A 21,730-nucleotide genomic window follows, 5' to 3' on the forward strand; every position below is an offset into this window, starting at 1 on the left:
TGAATTTTTAATCGCCGTGGAAAGAAGCATACACTTCATCAAGTCAAAGTCTATTATTCTTAGATCTTCAACGCCAGGTTATAAGATGCTATGGCTCGTAGAGAGAAGTACGTATACTGGTATACACTTCATCAAGTCAAAGCCTAATGATTTTTTTCAACGTTAGATGTCAAAAATGAAGTATATCTTTTCCCTATATATACTCCAATCCTGGATTATAAAAAATTAGCATGTCAAATTTGTAAAACGGATTGTTTAGAATTAGTTAACATAATAACATCCCTAAAGAAATGACTCCCTATTTCCAATCTTACATATAAATTTTAGTGAGCTTCAAGCTAAGATGCTAAAGTGGCTTAGCTTTCCCTCTTATTTTTCTTCTTCTTTAATAGCCTTTCATCGAATTTACTCGTTAAACTCGAATTAAGTTTTCTGATTTTTCGTTTGGAACTTCTGATTGGTAATTAGAAATTATTCTTGTTGTTAGACCGTATACGTATATTACATCCATGTGATAATAATTACTGTATATGTCCGAAACTCCGAGTTATGATCTTATATTGGGCTTAAATTTTAAATATTTGGGCTCTCAGCCTATCGAATAAGTACACGCTTGGAGCAGTTAAGACCCAATTAAAAATGCAGAGCTTTTTGTTTGTCTGTCTTGTAGAACAAGTTCACATCTCACAGGTCGCCTTTTATCGAGCAAATTCTCAGCAAAATCAAAGAAGAGCCGGGAAAGTGAAAGCAATTCTTCTCAGGTAAACTTCTACTCATTCTGTTTTCTCCAATCCAATCCATTTTTTCGTCTCCGAATCTGAGTATCTTCGTTTTCCCGTAAAGAATTTGAGTTGCTGGATCTGTATTTAGCGCAGCAATTGCTATGAAATCTTCAAAAAAATTTTGATTTAGATAAACCCTAGCTAGATGCGATTCTGGGTGATGTAATTCTCTTATATATGCATCATCAAGTGATTTTCTACTAAATTTCTACTTGCTAATTGTCTTCGATTTTTCTATTAGATCAATAGTGCTTTCACAAAATCCCTCCAGTGATTTCATATCTAAGGTTTGTCTCGATCTCAAAGTAACAGCGATTGATAAACCTAATTGTTCTCGTTCTAATGTCGAATATTTACCTAGACTAGCCTGGTTTTATTGTGAATTAATCGGCCGAGTAGATCTCTGTGATGTCGAAACCCTAACTTTAAGAGAGAATCAGTTGAGCTCAATGCTTCTTGTTTGCCATTGTTTTGTTTATGAAAAATCAGATTTTTACTGTTACAATTTTTTTGTTTCCCTTATAAATTTGAGTATCAATTGCTACCCTAAAGTTTTCAATGCATTTTCTTTACTGTCAAAATTCTGAGAAATTTGATTTTAATATCTTCAGGAAACCGTTGAGTTTATTGCTATCTATCCAGTTAACCAGTAGCTTAGGCTTGTAAGAATAGGATTTGATCTTGAATCTATTAAAACAAAAAATGCATGAAACTAAGACCAATGCGTTTGTTGTTATTCTTTCTGGTGTAGTTGTTAAAAGATGTCTCGGAGATATGATAGCCGAACCACAATCTTCTCTCCTGAAGGTCGTCTCTACCAAGTTGAGTACGCTATGGAAGCCATTGGAAACGCCGGTTCTGCAATTGGAATCTTATCCAAAGACGGTGTCGTGTTGATCGGTGAGAAGAAAGTCACCTCAAAGCTTCTTCAAACATCAACCTCAACTGAGAAAATGTACAAGATCGATGACCATGTTGCCTGTGCCGTGGCCGGTATAATGTCTGACGCCAACATACTCATCAACACGGCTCGAGTCCAAGCTCAACGTTACACCTTCATGTACCAAGAGCCCATGCCAGTTGAGCAGCTGGTTCAATCTCTCTGTGACACAAAGCAAGGCTACACACAGTTTGGTGGTCTTCGTCCGTTTGGAGTCTCGTTTCTTTTTGCAGGATGGGACAAGAACTATGGGTTCCAGCTATATATGAGTGACCCGAGTGGTAACTATGGTGGTTGGAAAGCTGCAGCCATTGGAGCAAACAACCAGGCTGCTCAGTCTATTCTGAAACAAGATTACAAAGATGATGCAACCAGAGAAGAGGCGGTCCAGCTTGCTTTGAAGGTTCTGAGCAAGACGATGGACAGTACGAGCTTGACATCTGAGAAGCTAGAGCTTGCTGAGGTGTTTCTGACTCCTTCAGGGAATGTTAAGTACCATGTTCACTCGCCTGATTCGCTCACCAAGCTGTTGCTGAAGCACGGTGTGACTCAACCCGCGGCTGAATCATCTTGAGAACTAAACTATGGCCGAGTCTTATCTCTGCTTGGTGCTGTGTCTCCTTTCTCTATCTTTGTAGTTCTCTGTATTACATCTTTCCTTTTAGTTTGAACTTTGAAGTTAACTATGGCGATGAAACTGGAAATTTTACAATGTTATGAATTTATCTGAAAGTATTGGAGTTGAAGATTTCAACTGTTAATTGAAGTTTTGATTTCGCTCAAAAAATATGTTTTGATTTAGTTTTACGTAAACTCAATTTGACTATGAGAATCTTGGAATCACAAAAGAGTAACGTTTAAGGAAGAAATAGAAACACAATTCTGTATATTTTTTGGAGTTTCTCATAACATTTTGTTTGTGTGGAGAAGAACCTCGACATCTCCATTGAAAAGATCCTTTTCCCTACACACCACTTTAAGCGGTAAACAAGAAAAGATAAATACTTTGAGAAATAAGAAACAAATTGTAAGTACAATCCGACTCCTTAAGCTCTCTCTATAACTCTTATGTACAAATATAAGCTACACTACTAATCAAGAACAGAGCTTAGGAAGCGATCTGTTGCTTCCTCTGCTCGTGCTCTTGGATCTCTTCTTGATAACTTCCATCTGATTCTGCATTTTCAAACACGCTCTCTCCAATTCCATTACCCTCCATTGAATCCCTTCAATATGTTCCTTCAACTTCTCATTTTCTCCTGAAATCTCCACCTTCTCCACATGGAGTATGAGCTGCTTCTGTTGTTGTTGTTGTTGTTCATCTGGTGTCTCAATCTCTTGAAACTTTGTGTTACGCGACATGTGTGCTCTTGATTCGATTGAAAGCTTCTCGTAACTTAATGTTCTTACCAAGCTGAGTTTCTCACCATTGTTTAATCCTGCGTGAGCCTGAACGAGCCAAAGAATTTTTGTCATTGGTAAAAAGACCAAAACTTTCTTTTACCTTATGGAGTTTGAGATGATTATTTGAAACGTACCTCGAGATACATATCAATAGCACGGTAGATATCTTCATGAGATTCTCGAGCTGAATCTGGAATGAGTGTGAGGAGAGATAGAAACTTTGAAGATTTCAAGCAAGGATCAGGTGCTACTTCAGCTATGTACTGATCAATCAAGCTCGCCACTTTCTTCAGTTGTGATCCTCTTCTTGCTTCGTCGAGGAAAGCTTTTGTGAGTCTAAGAACGAGATTCACATAGTACAAGTGACTCGATTTCAATGGAGATGGAACAAGAAGATTGTCAAGTGTTACTTGATCCAATTGATGACCAATCATAAGCTCTAGCTTGTTCATACTGCCTTTGTTTATGTTCAATCCAAGAGCGAGCCTCAAAACCCCGAAAAGGCTCTTGCAAGGAACACAGCTTCGGTCTAACACGTAAAGCGTATCAATGGCGGTTTCAAGAATCTTTCTTTTCTCATTAGAAGACGCTGGGCAAAACTTGACCTTCTGGTAATAAAACAAGAATCTACTTATGATGAGATTGTCAAATTTCCGCGAGATCATCAGCTTCAAGAACATTTCAGCCAAACGAGGACTTAGAACAAGAACCTCATCGAACCACCATGTTGACCGAGCAGAGCTATTTTTGAAACTCTCTGTGCTTTTACTGTCACAAGAAAACCGAAACAAGCTGCTATCTGGTGAACAAGCAGAAGCAGCACTAGAGGGACTCGTTTCAATGGCTAAACACAGTTTCTCCACAAGCGCATCCATCAATATCGAGGCTAAAGGATCTGCTTCAGGCGATGTTTCAAGTTCTTGACACTGTTTCAAACCAAGAAGAACCTCTGGCCAAGCCCAATAACGAATCTCTTCCATACACTTTTTTGTTTTTTGCAAGACTTTAGGGACTTCCATGAACGTAGCAGCACAATGCAAGAAGACTACATTCGAAGGCATCACAGTAAAATGACCGTTGTTATAGCAGAATCTCGATACAAGCTCGAAAGTTCCCGCTCCACCGGGGAAATCATTAAAGATAACCTTGAGATTACCATTGGAACTAGTAGATTTCCCAAGCAGTTTCCTGAATGTTCCAGAATACTTGCATATGATTTGCTGAAATCAAAACACAAAATCCAATAACCAAAAGTCATATGATTGCAGAGTTAAGTAACAGATTTGATTTAATCTTGAAAGACCCACAAGAAAATAAAAGTTTAAACTTTAAGCCATTTTACTGTTTGTGAAGGAATTAAGTTAAAAAAAATGATGAACAGTTATTACAAGTCGGGATCGAATTAAATATCAACTACAAAGACGTCTCTGTGTCTCTTCAATCATGTAAGTAAAATGTCAATCTCATAGTCACAAGTGAGAACAAAAGGGAAGTGAATAGTGTCCAAGCAAATTGCAAAGAGAGCAACTTCTTAACATCTTCTGAAAGATTTATCATCCTATTAATGTGAAATTTTTGTCGATTTGCATAAGAATATTGGAGAAAGTCAGAGGAAAGGTAAGAACAAAAAATGCAATAAATGGTGATGGAGACATAAGATCAATGAGACTCAGAGACAATCAGTTATAGATTTCTGAATTAGTGATTAGTTTCACAGGAAAAAAAGAAACTTGTGTGCCCTCGTTTTAAGGTAATTCGGTGATAGAACATTAAATGCTGAATGTAGGAGAGTCACACACTATACGTGAGCCATAATATGTTCATAGAATCAAAACAAAATACACACACAACAAATGTCTTTAAAATATAGATAAAAACCAGTTTTTTTTTACAGTTTTAGATGGAGAAATTAGAACCCATATGACCTTTTCTTAAATCAACATTCAAGGCAAGAAAACTATAAGGAAAAATCGGAGAGACCCAGATAAGAAAAAGTGAGATTAACATTGAGAAACGGTTAAAGTTTGGATTTTGAGCCTAATTTAGTGTATAGAGTCTGTTATAGAGAGGAAGAAGACAGAGAGGGAGAGAGAGAGAGAAAGAGTTACCTTATTGAGAAAGACAGTTTCTTCTCCGTTTATGTCTACTTCAAGAACAGAGCAAGCTTCCATAGCCAAAAACAAAAAAGAGAAAGAAACTAAACAACACCCAAAAACAAATTTATCAAGAGAACCCACTACGAGAACCAGATTCTCTCTCTCGCTCTGTGTCTTAATTTTCCCCAAAAGGAAAAGAGAGAAAAAGAATGTGGTAAAAGAGGCGAGCAAGAGAGAGGGAGAAGAGGTGGATTTATGCTAAGAAGAGAAAGAAGACAAAGAGCAAAGGAGCAAGAAGTTTTTGTTGGTTTTCTGATTGTCAGATTTTATAAGTCTTTTTTTCTTTTGATGTCTGTCAAGTCAATTGGTAAAGCACTCACAAATTAGTGGTGGGTTTATATTTCTTCATGGGAAGAAAAAAAAAAAAAAATGGAAAATTTAGAGAGAGAGAAAAGAGAGAGCAAGCAACAAAGGCGTGTCCAAACAAACGTCACTATACTCCGTACACACTGTATGTTGAGATATTATATGCAAAGAAACAAATGAGAAGAGGGAGGAGAGGAGACCGACCTATTCTGACATTCTCTCTAAAGAAAAAAAAGAAGAGAAAGGATAGTTTGTTTATGTCGTACAATAATATAAAGTTTTTCCATAATGTTACTTTGTTGGTAAGGGTTATGACAACGCAATTACCTTTTAATCAGCTGATCAATCAGTAATTAATCATTTCCTTTATTTTCCAGGTAATTATAATTAGTATAAGCCAAAATGGTGAAGCTTTCTAGGCCATGTTCCTCTCTTTGTTCATCATGCTGATTTTATCTCTTTAATCAAGTCTTTATTTATTTATTTATTTTGGATAGTTGCATCTCATTCTCATTAACCAAAGTATAATACCAAGTTACCAACCGCATAACCGTAAAAATAAAATGGAATTCTCACTTGTTAGCTGGAATGTTGATCAATAACAAAAAAAAATGAAGAATAGATTTGTTTAGTAACCAAAAAGTTACGAATCTTAGACCGAAAATTAAATAATGTTAAATTAATGCCAATTTTGTGCTATAAGAAACATTCCAATTGGGCTGATTCTTTTTTATATCAAGACAGTAATATATTAATTTAATTTTTTGTAAAAGGATATCAGTAATGTTTTCATGCAAGGGTGCTATTTATTTATACGAAAGATAGAGTCCACTAAGGCACTAACGAAAAGCCGTGGTCTATATATATATTATAGATGCTTCACATTAGAAGGTTTCATTACTTTTTACGAATATTATAATATTTTTTATAAGCAATTTTTTAAGGGCCAACCTTAAAAATCTTTTTGCAAAGGTTAGCTCTTATATTTTGGATTTTTTTTTTATTATTTTACTCAAAATATTCATTAGCAACCCAAATAAAAGATGTGAAGGACTCTCAATGGACATGGTCTAAATATTATGTCTTAACTAGTCAATGCCGTAAATAAAGTTTAATTTATAATAGTATATAAACAAGATTTGCTCTGACCAAAAAAAAAACAAGATTTGCAAGGAGTCTCTCGATTGGTGGATGGTGAGTCTCTCATAGTGGACAATTCATTCGATTGTTACGTCCGAAAGCCAATTTCCAATAATCGAAAAGCATACTACTATTTGTTTTCCATTTGTCGAACTGTTCATCAGCGAGTTTACCAAAAATCCAAGAAATATGTTTGTATTAACCATTTAAAAAAAGACCTGAACATTCGTCCCTAACGCAGGATTTATGAAATACGACAAATTTAAAAATGTATAAATCGAAATTTAAAATTACGAAACTAAAGTTGTGTTTCTTTTTGTGACCAATAGATAGTGGATCTTAACGTTACGTCCACGGTTAACACTAAAATAAATCTGAGTGATCATAACTTGTTTTATTAGTAAGAAGTGAAGTTAAAATAATGGTATATTGGTATTATTAAAAGAAAAGTGAAACTAAATCGAGATGCAATTTATCAAAGATACATAACCCTGAATATTTAAATTTTGTTGTTGATGATGACATGCCCTGATGGCTGATGCACCTACGTAATATCAATACCATTATACCAATTACATATTATATCAATTTTCACAAATACAAACACATGTATATTGTTACGTTAGATGGCATAACAAATAATGAAAATCAACATTTTCACTAAAAAATAATGAAAATCCTCTATTCAGGGGAAAAAGTTTAGGGAAGAAAGAATAATAATAACAAGAAAATAGTTTTTAAGGGAATCGCACTTGCCTTTCTCTCTCTTCCTTATCCTCTCCCTTCTCTCTTTAAACAAAAAAGTAGATCTCGTCTATCTGGTTCATTTTCCGGCGCCGGTGGCTCCCTTAGCACCGGCGCCGGACCTCCTCCTTTAGTTTTGTCTTGTTTCCTGTCTCTCTTTCCTTCAAGGTCCGTCGGAGCTGGTTGAGCTGTGAAGAGAGTCTCGGTGGTGGTCCTTGCGCGACGGCGGCGCAGGCTCCACGGGGTCGTGGTGTCTGCGGTGGAGGAGGGGCGTTTCCTCTGTGGCTGCTGCTCCTTTCCTCTTCCGCCTCGTCTTCCTGCCCAGATCTGCTTTTCCCTTTCTTTTTCCAGCGTTTTTGAAAAGACGGTTTCCTCGGTGAGCTTCTCTGTCGGTGGTGGCGTGCTCGCTATCTTTAGCGTGGTTGGGTGGTCTTCCTCTCCTCCCGTTTTGGTCCCTCTCTGCCTCTGGTTGTAAATCGGTGTCCCCTTGGCAGTTGAGTGGTGGCGCCTTTACATGAGTCATCTTCGTCTTCGGCGACGACAAATCGGACTTTGAGGACGGGTCCTAAGTCCGGCAAAGGTGTCATTGGTTACTCTTGTCTTGTGTGGCTCAGCGTGGTGGCTCGCGTCTCTCCCGCCTTGCGTGGCTCCACCTTCGGTGTCTCCCTGCGATGGCTCAAGGCGGGTGGCTCAGCGGTAGTTTCTTGCAGCTCTTTTGGCGGTGAAGCTCCGGTGCCGTCTTCCATCGGTGTGGCCAGGTTTCTCCGGCGGTGTGTGTTCCCAACCAAGGTGCGGTAGCTTTGCGTTTGTGCTTAAGGTCTTGGCTTGTGTTGGCTCCGGCGATGTCTGGTGTTGATTGTGGAGCAACTCTAGACGTGAGATGTTGAGGTGCCGATATGTTGTGGCGGCTAGCGTGTAGCTGTGGGGGCTGGTTCTTGAGGAGATTCGTTCTTTTTGGGAATGGCGGTTGGAGGTGACTCTTCAATTGCCCGCTCGGGCTCCCTTGTCGACAGATGCATGTTAGTCCGTTATGGATTTCGGAAATCCTGTTAGTTTTTGGAGAAGCTGTAGGCGTTTTTCCCGGAGGTTTGAGGGCTGGCCTCACGGATGTGATGCTCGTGGCAACAAGGATAAGAATTCTAGCTCTTTTGAACTATGGCAAAAATAGGATGGTCCGTGTTTCGGCGTGAGATTGCTGCTTTCGTGTTTGGTTTTGCTTTTAACCGTTTTCTTAGCCTTCGTGTCTGCTATATCTTGGTTGTGGTTTTATTGTCTGTAATTTTTTTTTCGGTTAATCTGTTTTCTTTGTATTCTCTGTAATTCTGTGAAAAATTCGAAAATGGTAATAAAATCTTAATATTTTTACCAAAAAAAGAAAATAATCTTTAAAAAAAAACAAGAAAATGGTTGTTTAATAAACGGGCCACAGCCCGCCACAACAGAAAAGATAGAGTGTGATGTGATTTTTTTAACGAAAATAAAAGTGTGACTGTGTGTGTGTGAGGTGTTCAACTGCTCATGCACCGAAGCTCCTAACGTGGTGGACAAAAAAAAGCCATGGAACGGGGATCACGTGAGTTTATTTATCTGACGCTTTTACCCCTCAGTAAAAGGTACTATTATCAAATAATGGCGTTTCTGGCCCATTAAGTGCCCAATAGCGAGCCATTTATTGTTTAAATAAACAAATACTGCTCACGTGATGTAGAAGTTAGAACATAATAAAGGGGATAATTGCAGTTATACCTTCTTGTGTATCTAAAGTAATCGCATCTTAGACCTTGTGGAATTACCTGTTCTTCTACTTTCTAGTGACAGTCTTGTGCACCAACCCGTGGCAACAAAGAAAATGCATGCTTCAACAATGAGCTTTAGCCATTGGAAGCAGTGAGAAACTAGCATTTGGAGGCATTATGAAACAATAAATGTTACACAACATGAGTTGGTGGTTGAGAAGAAGGAAGAAGTCAGCATCTAATCGGTTCCGAATTTCCGATGGAGACATGAATCTTTGTTTTTTTGTATATTTTATCTTTTTAGGATAACCTAATTCCAACTCAGGAAAAAAAAGGTTTTTTGGTTACGTTTTAGTGACGTTATTTTGGTATTACTACACAATAAAACAGTAAAAAATTGGGTTTTCAGCAAATTTTTTGGTTTTTATTTTTATTTGTTTGCTCGCAATTCTTGGTTATTAGACAGTGAATTCTGAAGTTTCAGATTATGGCTCGTAAAATTGAGAAGTCGTTAAGAAAATGTGATTTTTAAAAGTTGTCCAGACAGGTTTCACATGGTACCAGTTATTGGTGTTGGAGTACGAATTGACCATTTTTCCAAGATAATTGCACTTATACCATTTGTATATCAGAGAAGAAATAAATAAACCCATCAACTACTATACTTTATAAATTCATTTTCAAAAATTCTTAATCCACTTAATAGAGCAATATACCAACGGAACTATATATGAAACCACCAATGCGCATAACAATGACTGACAATTTTGTTGTCAAGTTAAACTGATATTAATCCGTGCATTGGTCCACTAGTATTAGTTCTTTTTTCTTTTTAGAGATTTGGATCACTTGGGTTCAAGTCATTTCCTCTCCTACCTTTTGCTTGAAATTGTTGTGGAGGGATTCCTGATTTTGTTCCTTTTATAGATTAATGATTATCACTGAAACGTAGGGATAATCATTGGCACCAACCTAAATGTTAAATGCAGATATATATGTATATTATATTTTATATATAACACTAGTAATAAAGGGATTCCACTTGTAATTAGTTGTTCATGTATATCTTGCATGATTCTATTTAACTCCGTATTGGAGATGCTGGATTTAAATCAAGGTGGTGCTGGACAGTGCCAAAGCAGAGACCATCGAGTTATATAGTCCCTAGAGAAATTTCAATTGTTATAACTTATAAACATAGTCTTAATAGCTCGTAATATGTAGTTATGTGGGTAATTATACTAAGTTTAAACTTTTTTATCAAAAATTTTGGGAAAATTGCATATTTGTTTCCTTTATTTTTTAAACTAGATAAAATGCATTTCGAGAACACCTTTTTCAAATGCGAAATGATACCTAAATCGTCGATCACAGATGATTATATATTGCTAAATTAAGTGGGCCTATTGGGCCAATCCGAAACAATCATTACATCCGGGTTAAAATATAATTTTTGCCCCCATGTCTTTAAAATGCGTTAAAGTTATTCGTAGTTTCGTATGGATTACGGATTACGTAATTTTTGTCGCCATGTCTTTAAAATGCGCTAAATTTCATGTAATTTACTATGCCTTCACATTCTCCGGTTGATAAACAACGAATTCTTCAAAAAAACTTAGAACATTATGACTGAAATTGAAAATGGTGAGCGAATAAAATTAAAAAAAAAAAACTGTAAAATGGCTTGAACACTTGTTTACGTCAGAGATATTTTTGCAAGGTGAACCGAAACATGGGTTTTGAATAAGCTCTATACGTATTAAAAAAAAAAAAAGGTGAACTTTTTGAGACTGCTGAGGGCTGACCTTAATCACCCTCCCTGACCCTCACAGGTCACACACTCTTTACATGGAGACCTCGTTTTCTCATATCACTGACTTAAACATATTTTTGTTTGTTAAGAAGTTCATAATGGGATTCGTTCAAACATCACAGTCCCAAGCTGGGATTCATTACTTGGCTGGCACTACGGAACCCTCAAAACCGATTAAGATATTGGAACCCAAACATCTCTACAACATGTGTGCTCTGTCAGGAGCCTGTTGAAACTGTTTCCCACTTGTTCTTTTCATGTCTTTTCTCGAACAAGATCTGGACAAATTTAACAAAAGAACTACTGCTTCAAGAGTTCTCTACGGATTGGCAATTTCTGGTCACTCTGATCTCGAGACCACAACATCATCAGGTGAAGGGTTTCATCACTCGATACCTGGTTCAACTGACTGTTTACACAATATGGAGAGAAAGAAATGATAGAAAACATGACCTATCTCTTTTGGAGTGGAAAAGGCTTGTCAAAATCATCGATAAGGGTCTCAGAAATCGATTGAGCTCAATCAGATTGCTTGGTGACAAAAAATACGAGTGTCATTCAAATGTGGTTCGCTTCAAGATCGAACGACTAACTAGCTAAAAGAGTTCTAAAATGATGTAAAATAGCTTAGGAAATATTTTCCATTCATGCTCGCATCCAAGATATAGAAATTTTTTTTGTTAGAATAAATTTAACATTCATCCAAAAAAAAATTTCATAATACCCATAATATATATTCTTCTTAATGCCCATAATATTCGGGCCAGGGACCGAGCCTGGTAAATTTAGTTAATTCAGTCCCCTGGAAAAAATAAGGTACCAGGATACTCTTGCACTTGTGGTTTAGGGGGTTATTTAACCACTTTTCTTTATCTCTTTGTTTTTCTCTCTTTCCTTTCAACGGATACTCTTGCACAGTTTAGATTTTAGAAGTTGCTAAAGCTCTTTTTTTTCTTTCTCATGAATTGTAATCGTCCACTCTATTTTCCCCCGATACTACTAGTTCTTATATTGGGAAAAAAATCGAAGCACCATGTTAACTCTATTTTCGGAAATTTATTTAGTGTTTGAACAATTTCTCTACTCTGTCGCTGTCACACGACTATAGTGATGAAAAAAGAAACAATTTACGAGGAAAGCTTTGGCACTTGGCAGTCACGCTTGAAGATGACACGTGTAAAGCTGAGAGGTGGTACGCCTCCAAAAATACCTTTTGTGCAGCAAAAGAGAAAAAAAAAAAAACATCTTTACGATGGCAAAAATCCGTAAAATCAGAATTTGTTTCACTACCCAACAAATATTCCTGTCTCCGAGATCGTTTGTCATCCTCATCGTAGCCGTCTTTCTCTCTCTCTCTCTCTGAAAATGGAGTACGAGTCGCTCTCCGAGTTACCGCCTCTTCCTCAAGAGCTCGAATCCATGGAGTATTCATATTCAACACACTTTCCTTACGCCATTAATCCTCTCGAGTCTCTACCTCCTTTTCCTTCTTCCGATTTCGCTCCCTACTACGGCGGATTCACCTTCTCCGACCAACATGGCCTTCTCCACCTCCAGGAACACGTGGCAGCTGACTCACTCTTCCTCGACTCGTCTCTGTCTCTACTCACTGAGTCAACTCGGTTAGAGAAGTTCTTCTCCGACGACGAACCGTTTCTCCACTTGCCTCACCTCAAATCCTTCGAGAAGACGACAACAACCGCCGTCGCTGACGATACGAAACCGCCGTTTCTCTCCCTCGCTCCTCCTCTTCCCGACGAGAAACTTCGCCGTCGTCGCTCGGTAGTCAAACGCACCTTCACCATCTCTCCGTCGCCGCAGTCTTCCTACTCGAAATCCAGATCTCCGGCGACGTCGTCTTCGTCGTTCTCTCAGTCGACGTACGGTGGCGACAGGCGAAGGAGGGTCTCGGATAAAATCAGGTCTCTGGAGAAGCTAATGCCGTGGGAGAGTAAAATGAGTTTGGCTAAGATTCTCGACGAGGCTCACAAGTACGTCAAGTTTCTCCAGTCTCAGATCGCTTCTCTCCGTTGGATGCCTCTCGAATCCGTCTACTGCACCGCCGCCGGAGAAGTCGGAGAAGAAGTCGGAGGAGGAGGAGTCACCGATCCGCTCAAATCCTTGACGAGGCAACAGATTCTACAGGTGCTCGCGAATTCTCCTGGAGCAAGAACTCAGCTTTACACTCGCGGAGTTTGTGTTTTCTCGTATGAACAGCTTCTTTCTGTCGAGATGATGGCTCAATCGGCAAGAAACCTCTGAAAAAAAAAAAATGAAAACAAACAATCCCAAGTTTTTCGTACTCTGTTTTCGTTTTCTGTTCTTCTTTTTTGATCATAGAAGCTACATATCGTTTCTAATGGCTAGTGAAAATCAGAGTTTGATATAGTTAGTATTAAGCCATTTTGCTTTTGATTTTTCAGGTTTTTCCAATCATCTTTTGCAACATTGTACAAAAATCTCGGATATCTTTGAACAACTATATGATCTTGACTGTGAATTTTTTTTTGTTTGGCTCGTTTGATCATCTTCTTCCATAGATATCTTCCAATACCAAACATAAACGATTTCATCGAAAAGCATTCCGAGGACAAAAGCCACACCAAGTCACCAACAATATCATAAAAGGTTCCCACAAAGATTCAATGTTTTTTCAAAAAAAGACGATTTCAAACAAAACCAGAAAGCAAATCAATTTGCGGATTTCATTGCGGTGATGGCAGAAGCAACGAGCTCACACTTTTTGCTGAACAGCTCGAGATACATGATAGACAAAGCCTTGACTCTCTCATTCAACTCTTTGGCCTTCTCATCACCAATAAGCTTGGCTCTCTCAAATGCAAAGTATTCAGGAATCAAACCTTCAGCGACAATGGTGCTCAGAAAACTCTTCAGATAAGGATACTGCACCCAAAACCTCTCCTTCTCGCTACGATCACGCTCAGTTTCTGTAACATCAGCAACGGAAAAACACAGATTCAGAGATGAATAGTCAAATACTCTCTTAATCACTACTATAACGCATTTCAGAACGTTGATATGAACCTTGATTCTCCGATTAAACAGGATTTTCCATGATTAATCTCGTAAATTAGCATCAGTTTTTTTCCAGATTTAAACGCAACAAGCTTAAAACCTCTTAGAACAGGACACACCATAAGGATTTTCTTAACGATCGCGCGAGCTTGATAAGAGTAGTAAACGGTGAAAACCTGAGATAGAAGGAGATAGAGTGAAATCTGTACCTCTTCCGTTGGCGATTTCCGAATTCGACGTTTCGTCTTCCGATGGTTCGTCTTCCATGGATTCGTCTTCCGATGAATAGGAAATTTCGGAGTCGCTGAAGTCTTCATCGGATGATTCGGCGTTGTTGAGGAGATCGATCGGAACCGCCATCGTCGTGGAGAGTTTTGAGCTCGAAGTGATTTTACAGTTTTCTAGAGAGACTTGAGGAGAAACGAAGAGTCTGATTTTGAAGGAAGTGAAATAATAGTGAAGCATAAAGAAAAATGGGAGAGATAACAGAAATTGATTTAAATTGTGAATTTTTTTTTTTCTAATTTGTCCAGTTGACATTAATTCAACCGGTTCTGATTTTGAACCAAAATGAAAACCAAACTAAACCGAAACATGAACAAAATTTAACGCAACCCGGAATTCGCAGCTCTCAATTAAAGAGAGTCATTTTGATGATTTTTGTTTGTTTGGACAAACCAAAGCTAAATAAATTTAAATAAATTTTTTAAGTAATTAAGATAAAAGCTAGAATCTGAATAAAACATAATTAACTGTTAATGAGAGGACTAATTAATGATGTTTTGTTGATCTTCATGCAGAGTATTTGGTGGTAGAAACAACTTCAAATTCGATCTCCACTTTCAAAGATCCTTCTTTGTCCAAGTAAGCCTTCTCAACTTGAGCTTTAGGAGTGATTATCCAAGCAAAACCTTGGGAGGGGTTGTAACAGTTGTAGTTAACTGCAATAAAACAGAATGTAATCTCTAATAAATTATGAATATACATTACAGTATCTATCTAATCTCATCAAGTAGTAATCACTTAGTTTAAAAAAAAAAAGTGAATGTTATATTGTTACGAAGACTTACTCTTCCCTGCCAAGTGTCTGGATCCAAATGGATCGAGAATTTGCAACTCCCCTCGGATGTAAATAATCTCACCTGCCTTGATTGTTTCACCATCAGCAAGATACAGATAGATGGATAGTGACTTGCAATATGTAGTAGAGTGGCCCTTAGGAAACAACTTTAACACCCTACAAAAAAAAAACATTTGCATACATTGTTAAAACATAATGATCTAATACTATATTCCAGACACAAACTGTTGTATAGCAATACTAGGGATTAATTACTCACCAATTCCTTCTTCCAATCAAGAACTTGTCTGATACGTAGCAATGATCTTTCAACTTGGAGAATTTGTTGACAACTTGGTATTAGAGGGTTTCTGAGAAAAGGAGACAACTTCCCAATTTGTAAGTGGAACCATCACATCAACACCAAACTCGCATTGATCTCCATCGAAAACATATCCGTTTTTAGGATCATTGAATGTATCAAGCGGAAGCACTTGCAGAAACCCCCACACCGGTCTTAATGCATTGAACTGCTTCCCTTCAACATCTGATGTTACATATACAACTCTCATAAATAAACACACATATATAAACATATATAAGTGAATGGAAGATATAAAGAGGGCACGAACCTTTAATAGTATAGTATTTATTTTCCTTCTTGTTGTAGATGAAGAAGGTGATGTATGCCAAAACTGTGGACGTGGCGACGCTTGTACTATCAAATTCCACGTACATGGATATAAATCCGGTCCCATTGTCCTTCTCGTTCCCTTTTGGATATATAACCAATCTCCTGATATTACTCAAGGATGAAAAAATTAGTTTACTTTCTTATAAGAAATTTGTATATATATATATATAATATCCAATTAAATTACAAGAGTAAATTACCAGTTGTATTTGCCGGAAGAGAATGTACGTGATTTGTATCCGTCATTACCAGAGAGGAGAGTCTGGAGTTGAGAGATACTTTGGATTTTCATAGAATAGGTACTAGGAGGACGATCTCCAAACTTGCTCGTAATTGTAGAATCTGATACGACGCATGACTCTTCTGCTTTAAACATTCTGTTGCTGCTTATTCGAAATAGAGAGAGAATTATAACAAGAAGGCAACGATATGATGATTAATCGTGTTTCCTTATATATTAAGCGTAACCGAGACAAAACCTACTATGAAAAGGAGTTACTAGGACAGCACAAAATATCCGTTAGATTTGCTTCGATTCTATCCAAAAAATTCGGATATCTGTAATTTTATGGAAAAAATCAAATATTAAAATTCAATATCTGTTAAAAACGGAGCAAATCGCAAATACTAAAAAAAAATTAAGACAGATATCCGCTCTACTCCAGTATAAATATATATGTATACGTAGATAGATAATAATTTATATAATTTATATAATTATTATATACAGATGTAATTTTTGTGAATTTTTGTTGATAAATTTGATTATTATAAATATTAAAGCTTAATAAGTTAAGAAAAAAATATTTTTAAAGAAAATATTTAGTCATTTTGGCTAAATTTTGAAATTTTTTATTTTAAATATATTATTATTAAACATATTTATAGAGCGGATTGGATATCCGACAAATATTGGATTTTTGGTGAATATCCGAAAAACGGATATCCAGATAATTACGAAATGGATATAAATAAAAAAATAATAATCCAAATAGAACGAAACGGATCACGGATATCCAAAATCCAAGATATCCGTTTCGCACTCAATCCTAAAAGTTACATACGTTTTTGTTTGTTTCTTAGTGGGATAGTTAGAGCAAGTGCAACGGAGTATTTAAGCAGCGTCTCTCCTATTTTTAGGCTAATTAATTAAATGAAAAACAAAAAAATAGTGAGAGACGTTTCTAAATTTGGAGCTAGGAGAAACGTCTTTCGAGCTGCACGTGTCAAAAACTCATTGGTCAAAAAAACAAGAAGAAAAAAATTATGTTTTGGGTAGTCATTCTTTTTTTTTTTACCCGACAAAATTTTTTCTCTCCTTTCTTCGTTCTCTCTGTCGAACCGCGACTCATCGATTCCATCGGGATTCTTCGTCGCCGAGTGTTTCAGACGGAGGTGGCGATGTCTTCTCATCATCCACTTGGTGGAATCGACGAGTATGGATGGATTAAAGCTTCGAGATCCTTGTTTTCCTCGCGAAGGTAAGCGAAGAGTCTCGTCAATTTGTTTAGATTTTTGGGTTTAGATTCTATGTCTCCGATGATATGGTTGAATAAAAAGGTTTAGAGGTATCGTTTTTTTTGTTAATTACCAATGCTGAGTGCTTTGTCCACCAGGTGTTCGTTATAATTCCTGCATGAGTTTCATTTGTTCATGAATCTATGAAATAGTGAGACTTATCGACTTTTTTATAATTGAATGGTGATTGTTGGAGTATCAGCTCTAGTTGATTTTTGGTTACTGTTTACGTAAACCATTGTCAATATCAACTGATCTTTTGTTTTGTTTTGTGGTTTATATGGTTGCAGGAGAGGAGAACAAGTACGAAACTATGACTATTATCACTACCTCTGTCTACTTGAGCTCCCACCCGAGATGCGTAAAGCCGCATTTGCGCTCCGAGCTTTCAACGTGGAAACCGCAAGAGCCATGGATGTTGCATCTGATCCCAAAATCGGCTTGATGCGTTTACTTTGGTGGCAAGAAACAATCGACAAGCTCTACACCAAAAAACCCATAAACCACTCCACTGCACAAGCTCTGTCTTGGGCCATATCAGAGCACAACATCAGTAAACCTTGGCTAAAACGCTCAGTTGAAGCTAGAATCCGTGATGCTCAAAGAGAAGTTGAGGATCAACAGCAGCGGATCATGCAGCTTCACACATCGGTAAAGCCAGTGGTCTTGTCTTGCTACTGAAATCGTTACCGTTACATCCTGCGAATCTCACTGAGAAACACGGGTTGTTTGTGAAACAAGGAGGACGATCAGATATCCTTCTGGATATGAGCTCAAGAGAAAGACTGTGCAATGTAGTGTTTGAGATTGCATCTGTTGCCAATGTACATCTCTTGATAGCCCCTGACTTGCGGGAAAAGTTCCTGCAGAGGCTAAACCGGTCCTGCTTCATTTTGTGCCGGTACAAGTTCTTCTTGATTCGTTAAGTGTTTCTTGTTGTTTCTCCACTTTGGTTTCAGTTTGGTATTCATGGAGAGCTATGTTCTGAAAACATTTGTCTTCTCCTCAGGCTTGATTGCCTTTTTTCTGGTTTCAAAAACATTATTACATTAAACTTCTACACTCTTTGTATTTTTACAAATGGTGAAATAAAAGAATTTTTCCCCTAATTCTTTCATGTAATATACAGTTTAATAAAATAAAAACTGAAAATTTATGTAATAATGTATGTTTTATTTGTTGTAATGCTTTTTTATTAAGTCTGTATTAATAAAATTATTATTATAAGTTTTTTATAAAAGTTTGTATTAATGTTTTTGTATTAAGTCTGTATTAATAAAATTATTATTATAAGTTTTTTATAAAAGTTTGTATTAATGTTTTGTATTAAGTCTGTATTAATAAAAGTTTTTATTATAAATCCTTCTTTAAAATAAATTATTATTATAAACTTTTTTTAGAAATCTAATTGGATTTCTCCTATTGCACTTTCTAAAAATGCAAGTTTTTTAATTGGGTCTCTAAACACATCTTAATAATATAAAAATGATTAAGAGATTCATGAAGATCTCTCCCATTGCACATGCCTTTAGGGTTTTGGCGAGTACTAAGGGCATAATTATCGCAGGTACCTATTAAGGGTACTAATATTTTGGGCCCAAAAGAAAAAGAAAAAACCAAAAAAAAAAAGCATCGATTATTCTTTTAGTACTTCAAGTATCGATACTTGATGGTTGCTCAAGACAGGTGTCCATTTGTGATTGGTACAAAAATAATGGCATTTTTTTTTTCTGAGCTTTCTTTTCCTTAAACTTATTTTTTCTCTGAGTTTCTTTTTTTAAGTACTCCATTTTGAGATTTTGCAATAAACTTATTCTTGTGTAAGATTCTTATTCAAAGTTCTTATTTTAAATTTAATAATAAATTAATAATTAAGTACTTCTTAGAGGTGCTTGCAATAAACATGGTCTAATAGTAAATCTTAGTAAATAGCAAATAGTAAATATTATTAAATAGCAAAACCTTTATATACAGAAAGGAAAATTAACAATTTTAATAGTTGTACTAATATGAAAAGGAAAACCTATATATGTTAGACTCGATCAAAGATTGATCTTTATCAGGAACTCTTTTTTTTTCTTCATAGAACTTTCTATACTAGTTTGGTTAGTAAGTCTGCCAGGAACCCTAAGTTTTCTCTCTCTCCCTCGTTTTTTTTTCTTTCTTTTTTCCTTTTCAACTTTCGTCTTTATCGCTAAGTGTCTCTCTCGTTCACTATATTTTATCAAAATCTTCCGATTCCATAGGGTTTATCGAGGATGAGCAACAAAGACTTGAATGCAGCGACGTCTTCTTTTAGAGAACATCCTCCTTCCACATATTCCATCAAGTTTGAGAATCTCAGACAACTCGATGACAAATACGAATCTCGTCTTTTCGCGGCCGGCGGGTACAATTGGTATGCATACTTACATACCATCCAACTCTTTTTCAATAATTGTGTACTTAAGTTAGTACTCTGTAATATTTAATCTGACTTGTGATTTTATTGATCTATTTGTGGTTTGGTTGATATAGTATACTCACAACTATGTCATGACGCTCAAAGAAATTCTTCATCATTGTATGGAAATCGATATTTCCTTGCCTAAATAATGTTGTTCGTAACGAATGTTTTTAGGAGATTGGTCATATATCCAAAAGGAAACACAAAAGACGAAGGGAGTGGATTTATCTCAATGTATGTGGAAATAGATAGCAAAAATCTCATGACAACACCACTAACTCAGGTGTATGCATATCTCATATTCTTTGTCTACAACAAGAAAACAGACAAATACTTTACTATTAAAGGTTTGTATATAATTCACATATACAATGCTGGTCACATTCTTGTTCAAAATATTTATATAGTTAATACATTTACTTCTCTTTGTCTCTATTCATCAACAATTAATACATATAATGTATTTACTGTTATAGATACAAACGTGAAGCGGTTCAATGCACTGAGAAAAGTGTGGGGATTGTCTCAAGTGCTTCCGCTTGAAACATTCAATGATCCTAAAAACGGATATATCTCTGAGGGAGATCATTGCGAGTTTGGTGTTGATTTTTTGGTTGCTCCACCCCTTACCAATTGGGAAGTCGTCTCCTTTGATCAGAAACATCCCAATTTTAAGTTCTCTTGGACTCTCAAGAAATTCACTGAGTTGGAAGAGTATCTTTACGCATCAAACAGGTTTTCAATAGCAGGCCGAGAATGGTGAGGACTGAGGAGTCTAAGATTGTTTTTATGTTTCTTATTATAATATATGCATCTATATGAGTGTTAACAAGTGTTAAAACGATTCTATAGGGTTTAAAACGATTCTATAGGGTTTAAAACTGTATCCTAAGGGCAATACTCATGCAGAAGGTAAATGGGTGTCCATGTTCCTGCGTCTAATTGACAGCAAGGGACTTAACGCAGATGAGAGAATCTACATCCTAGCACGTGGTAGACTTCTAGATCCTCATGGATCCAATCACATAGATAGGAAACGTAAGTACTAAAACACTGTTCCATCATTATCTTATTGTTTTACCCGTCATTAATCTAATGCTGAAACTATTTCTAAATAATGATCATTTAATTAGTGTTCTTCTTCATCTGTTGATGATGACCATTTTTATTATTAGTCTACATATGGATGGCTAATATGCATCTTTACTTATATATTTCACTTTTCTTGCAGTCAAAATCTGGTATACAAAGGAAAACAAAGGCTATGGTTGGAGTAAATTTGGGCGTTTAGATAAAATTCGGAAGGCTTACTTGGACAAAGAGGGATCTTTGAAGGTAGAGATTGAAATTGTAGTTGTTTCTACCACCAAATACTCTCCTAGCATCTAAAGCTCTGCTTTACAAAAATCCATTATCTACCATCCATCTATTATGATTATAAATAGTTAAATACAATACAATGCAATGTTTTAGTCTTTTATTAATGGATTTGCTTTCTTGTTTTGTATTATTTATATCCATTTCCTTTACTGATATTTTCATTTTTTATTTTTCGTTTTTAATTTAAGTTTTTGTTTATAGTTTTGTAATACAAAAAGGAATACATGAATCGTACGTAGATAAATTTAATTTGATTTGTTTAATCACCAATTTCGTTTTCAAACATACAGAATCTTCACTTGTGATTTTTCCTAGTCTTTCTTCTAAATCGGATTACTACTCTTGTTGTCAATGGCATTTCTTGTGCATCATCTTTTTTTTTTTTTTAAGTACAACCGATTTGAGACTTTCACTAATAATTACGCATTCCTACTAGACTACCTTTTGAGTAAAACAAAAATGGTGTTGAATCTGAATTGATTAAAAACCAAAAGAGTGTTCTTTACACCAAATAAATTGTACAAGTCAAAGTAAATTAAGAGCCGAATGCACATACGATACTCATACGAAGAAGG

At 36.3% G+C, this 21,730-nt stretch overlaps 5 protein-coding genes and 2 pseudogenes across 6 annotated transcripts; 4 read left to right on the top strand and 3 right to left on the bottom strand.

Annotated features, from left to right (window-relative positions):
- The first annotated feature begins 644 nt into the window (after positions 1-644).
- On the top strand, positions 645-2,483 carry LOC18023665 (proteasome subunit alpha type-4-A). Of its 2 annotated transcripts, XM_006406147.2 has the most exons (3): positions 647-761; positions 1,024-1,069; positions 1,534-2,483. In XM_006406147.2, the coding sequence occupies exon 3, from the start codon at positions 1,544-1,546 to the stop codon at positions 2,294-2,296; it is 753 nt and encodes a 250-aa protein (XP_006406210.1). In that variant the 5' UTR covers positions 647-761; positions 1,024-1,069; positions 1,534-1,543; the 3' UTR covers positions 2,297-2,483. The 2 variants fall into 2 exon arrangements, with proteins under 2 accessions (XP_006406209.1, XP_006406210.1); XM_006406146.2 differs by lacking the exon at positions 1,024-1,069 and having other exon boundaries at positions 645-761.
- Positions 2,484-2,706: 223 nt separating this feature from the next.
- LOC18023666 (BTB/POZ domain-containing protein At3g22104) lies at positions 2,707-5,777 on the bottom strand. The gene is made up of 3 exons (XM_006406148.2): positions 5,235-5,777; positions 3,261-4,346; positions 2,707-3,171 (listed from the first exon to the last, which is right to left on the bottom strand). The coding sequence occupies exons 1-3, from the start codon at positions 5,295-5,297 to the stop codon at positions 2,818-2,820; spliced, it is 1,503 nt and encodes a 500-aa protein (XP_006406211.1). The 5' UTR covers positions 5,298-5,777; the 3' UTR covers positions 2,707-2,817.
- A 6,609-nt stretch (positions 5,778-12,386) lies between these two features.
- LOC18023667 (transcription factor bHLH117) lies at positions 12,387-13,299 on the top strand. Its single transcript, XM_006406149.2, has one exon. The coding sequence runs from the start codon at positions 12,387-12,389 to the stop codon at positions 13,281-13,283; it is 897 nt and encodes a 298-aa protein (XP_006406212.1). The 3' UTR covers positions 13,284-13,299.
- A 273-nt stretch (positions 13,300-13,572) lies between these two features.
- LOC18023668 lies at positions 13,573-14,516 on the bottom strand. The gene is made up of 2 exons (XM_006406150.2): positions 14,267-14,516; positions 13,573-13,969 (listed from the first exon to the last, which is right to left on the bottom strand). The coding sequence occupies exons 1-2, from the start codon at positions 14,415-14,417 to the stop codon at positions 13,713-13,715; spliced, it is 408 nt and encodes a 135-aa protein (XP_006406213.1). The 5' UTR covers positions 14,418-14,516; the 3' UTR covers positions 13,573-13,712.
- A 333-nt stretch (positions 14,517-14,849) lies between these two features.
- Positions 14,850-16,187, bottom strand: LOC18023669 (annotated as a pseudogene).
- A 1,025-nt stretch (positions 16,188-17,212) lies between these two features.
- On the top strand, positions 17,213-18,317 carry LOC18023670 (annotated as a pseudogene).
- A 1,270-nt stretch (positions 18,318-19,587) lies between these two features.
- Positions 19,588-21,164, top strand: LOC112088863. Its single transcript, XM_024159197.1, has 6 exons — positions 19,588-19,727; positions 19,950-20,122; positions 20,252-20,304; positions 20,356-20,536; positions 20,649-20,813; positions 21,007-21,164. The coding sequence occupies exons 1-6, from the start codon at positions 19,588-19,590 to the stop codon at positions 21,162-21,164; spliced, it is 870 nt and encodes a 289-aa protein (XP_024014965.1).
- The last annotated feature ends 566 nt before the right edge of the window (positions 21,165-21,730 follow it).

This window comes from Eutrema salsugineum, unplaced genomic scaffold (genome assembly GCF_000478725.1).
Source record: "Eutrema salsugineum unplaced genomic scaffold, Eutsalg1_0 scaffold_13, whole genome shotgun sequence".
In the NCBI taxonomy this organism is placed as follows: domain Eukaryota; kingdom Viridiplantae; phylum Streptophyta; class Magnoliopsida; order Brassicales; family Brassicaceae; genus Eutrema; species Eutrema salsugineum.

What these genes read in the sequence shown, in the direction of transcription:
- LOC18023665 (XM_006406146.2), top strand. Translation starts at nt 1,544, where the DNA reads ATGTCTCGGAGATATGATAGCCGAACCACAATCTTCTCTCCTGAAGGT.
- LOC18023668 (XM_006406150.2), bottom strand. Translation starts at nt 14,417, where the DNA reads ATGGCGGTTCCGATCGATCTCCTCAACAACGCCGAATCATCCGATGAA. An exon ending in GGAAATCGCCAACGGAAGAG is followed by an intron (nt 13,970 to 14,266) that starts GTACAGATTTCA and finishes CTGATGTTACAG; the next exon opens with AAACTGAGCGTGATCGTAGC.
- LOC112088863 (XM_024159197.1), top strand. Translation starts at nt 19,588, where the DNA reads ATGAGCAACAAAGACTTGAATGCAGCGACGTCTTCTTTTAGAGAACAT. An exon ending in AAGTGTGGGGATTGTCTCAA is followed by an intron (nt 20,305 to 20,355) that starts GTGCTTCCGCTT and finishes TATATCTCTGAG; the next exon opens with GGAGATCATTGCGAGTTTGG. An exon ending in AATAGCAGGCCGAGAATGGT is followed by an intron (nt 20,537 to 20,648) that starts GAGGACTGAGGA and finishes CGATTCTATAGG; the next exon opens with GTTTAAAACTGTATCCTAAG.
- LOC18023666 (XM_006406148.2), bottom strand. Translation starts at nt 5,297, where the DNA reads ATGGAAGCTTGCTCTGTTCTTGAAGTAGACATAAACGGAGAAGAAACT. An exon ending in AAACTGTCTTTCTCAATAAG is followed by an intron (nt 4,347 to 5,234) that starts GTAACTCTTTCT and finishes TTTTGATTTCAG; the next exon opens with CAAATCATATGCAAGTATTC. An exon ending in CTATTGATATGTATCTCGAG is followed by an intron (nt 3,172 to 3,260) that starts GTACGTTTCAAA and finishes TGGCTCGTTCAG; the next exon opens with GCTCACGCAGGATTAAACAA.
- LOC18023667 (XM_006406149.2), top strand. Translation starts at nt 12,387, where the DNA reads ATGGAGTACGAGTCGCTCTCCGAGTTACCGCCTCTTCCTCAAGAGCTC.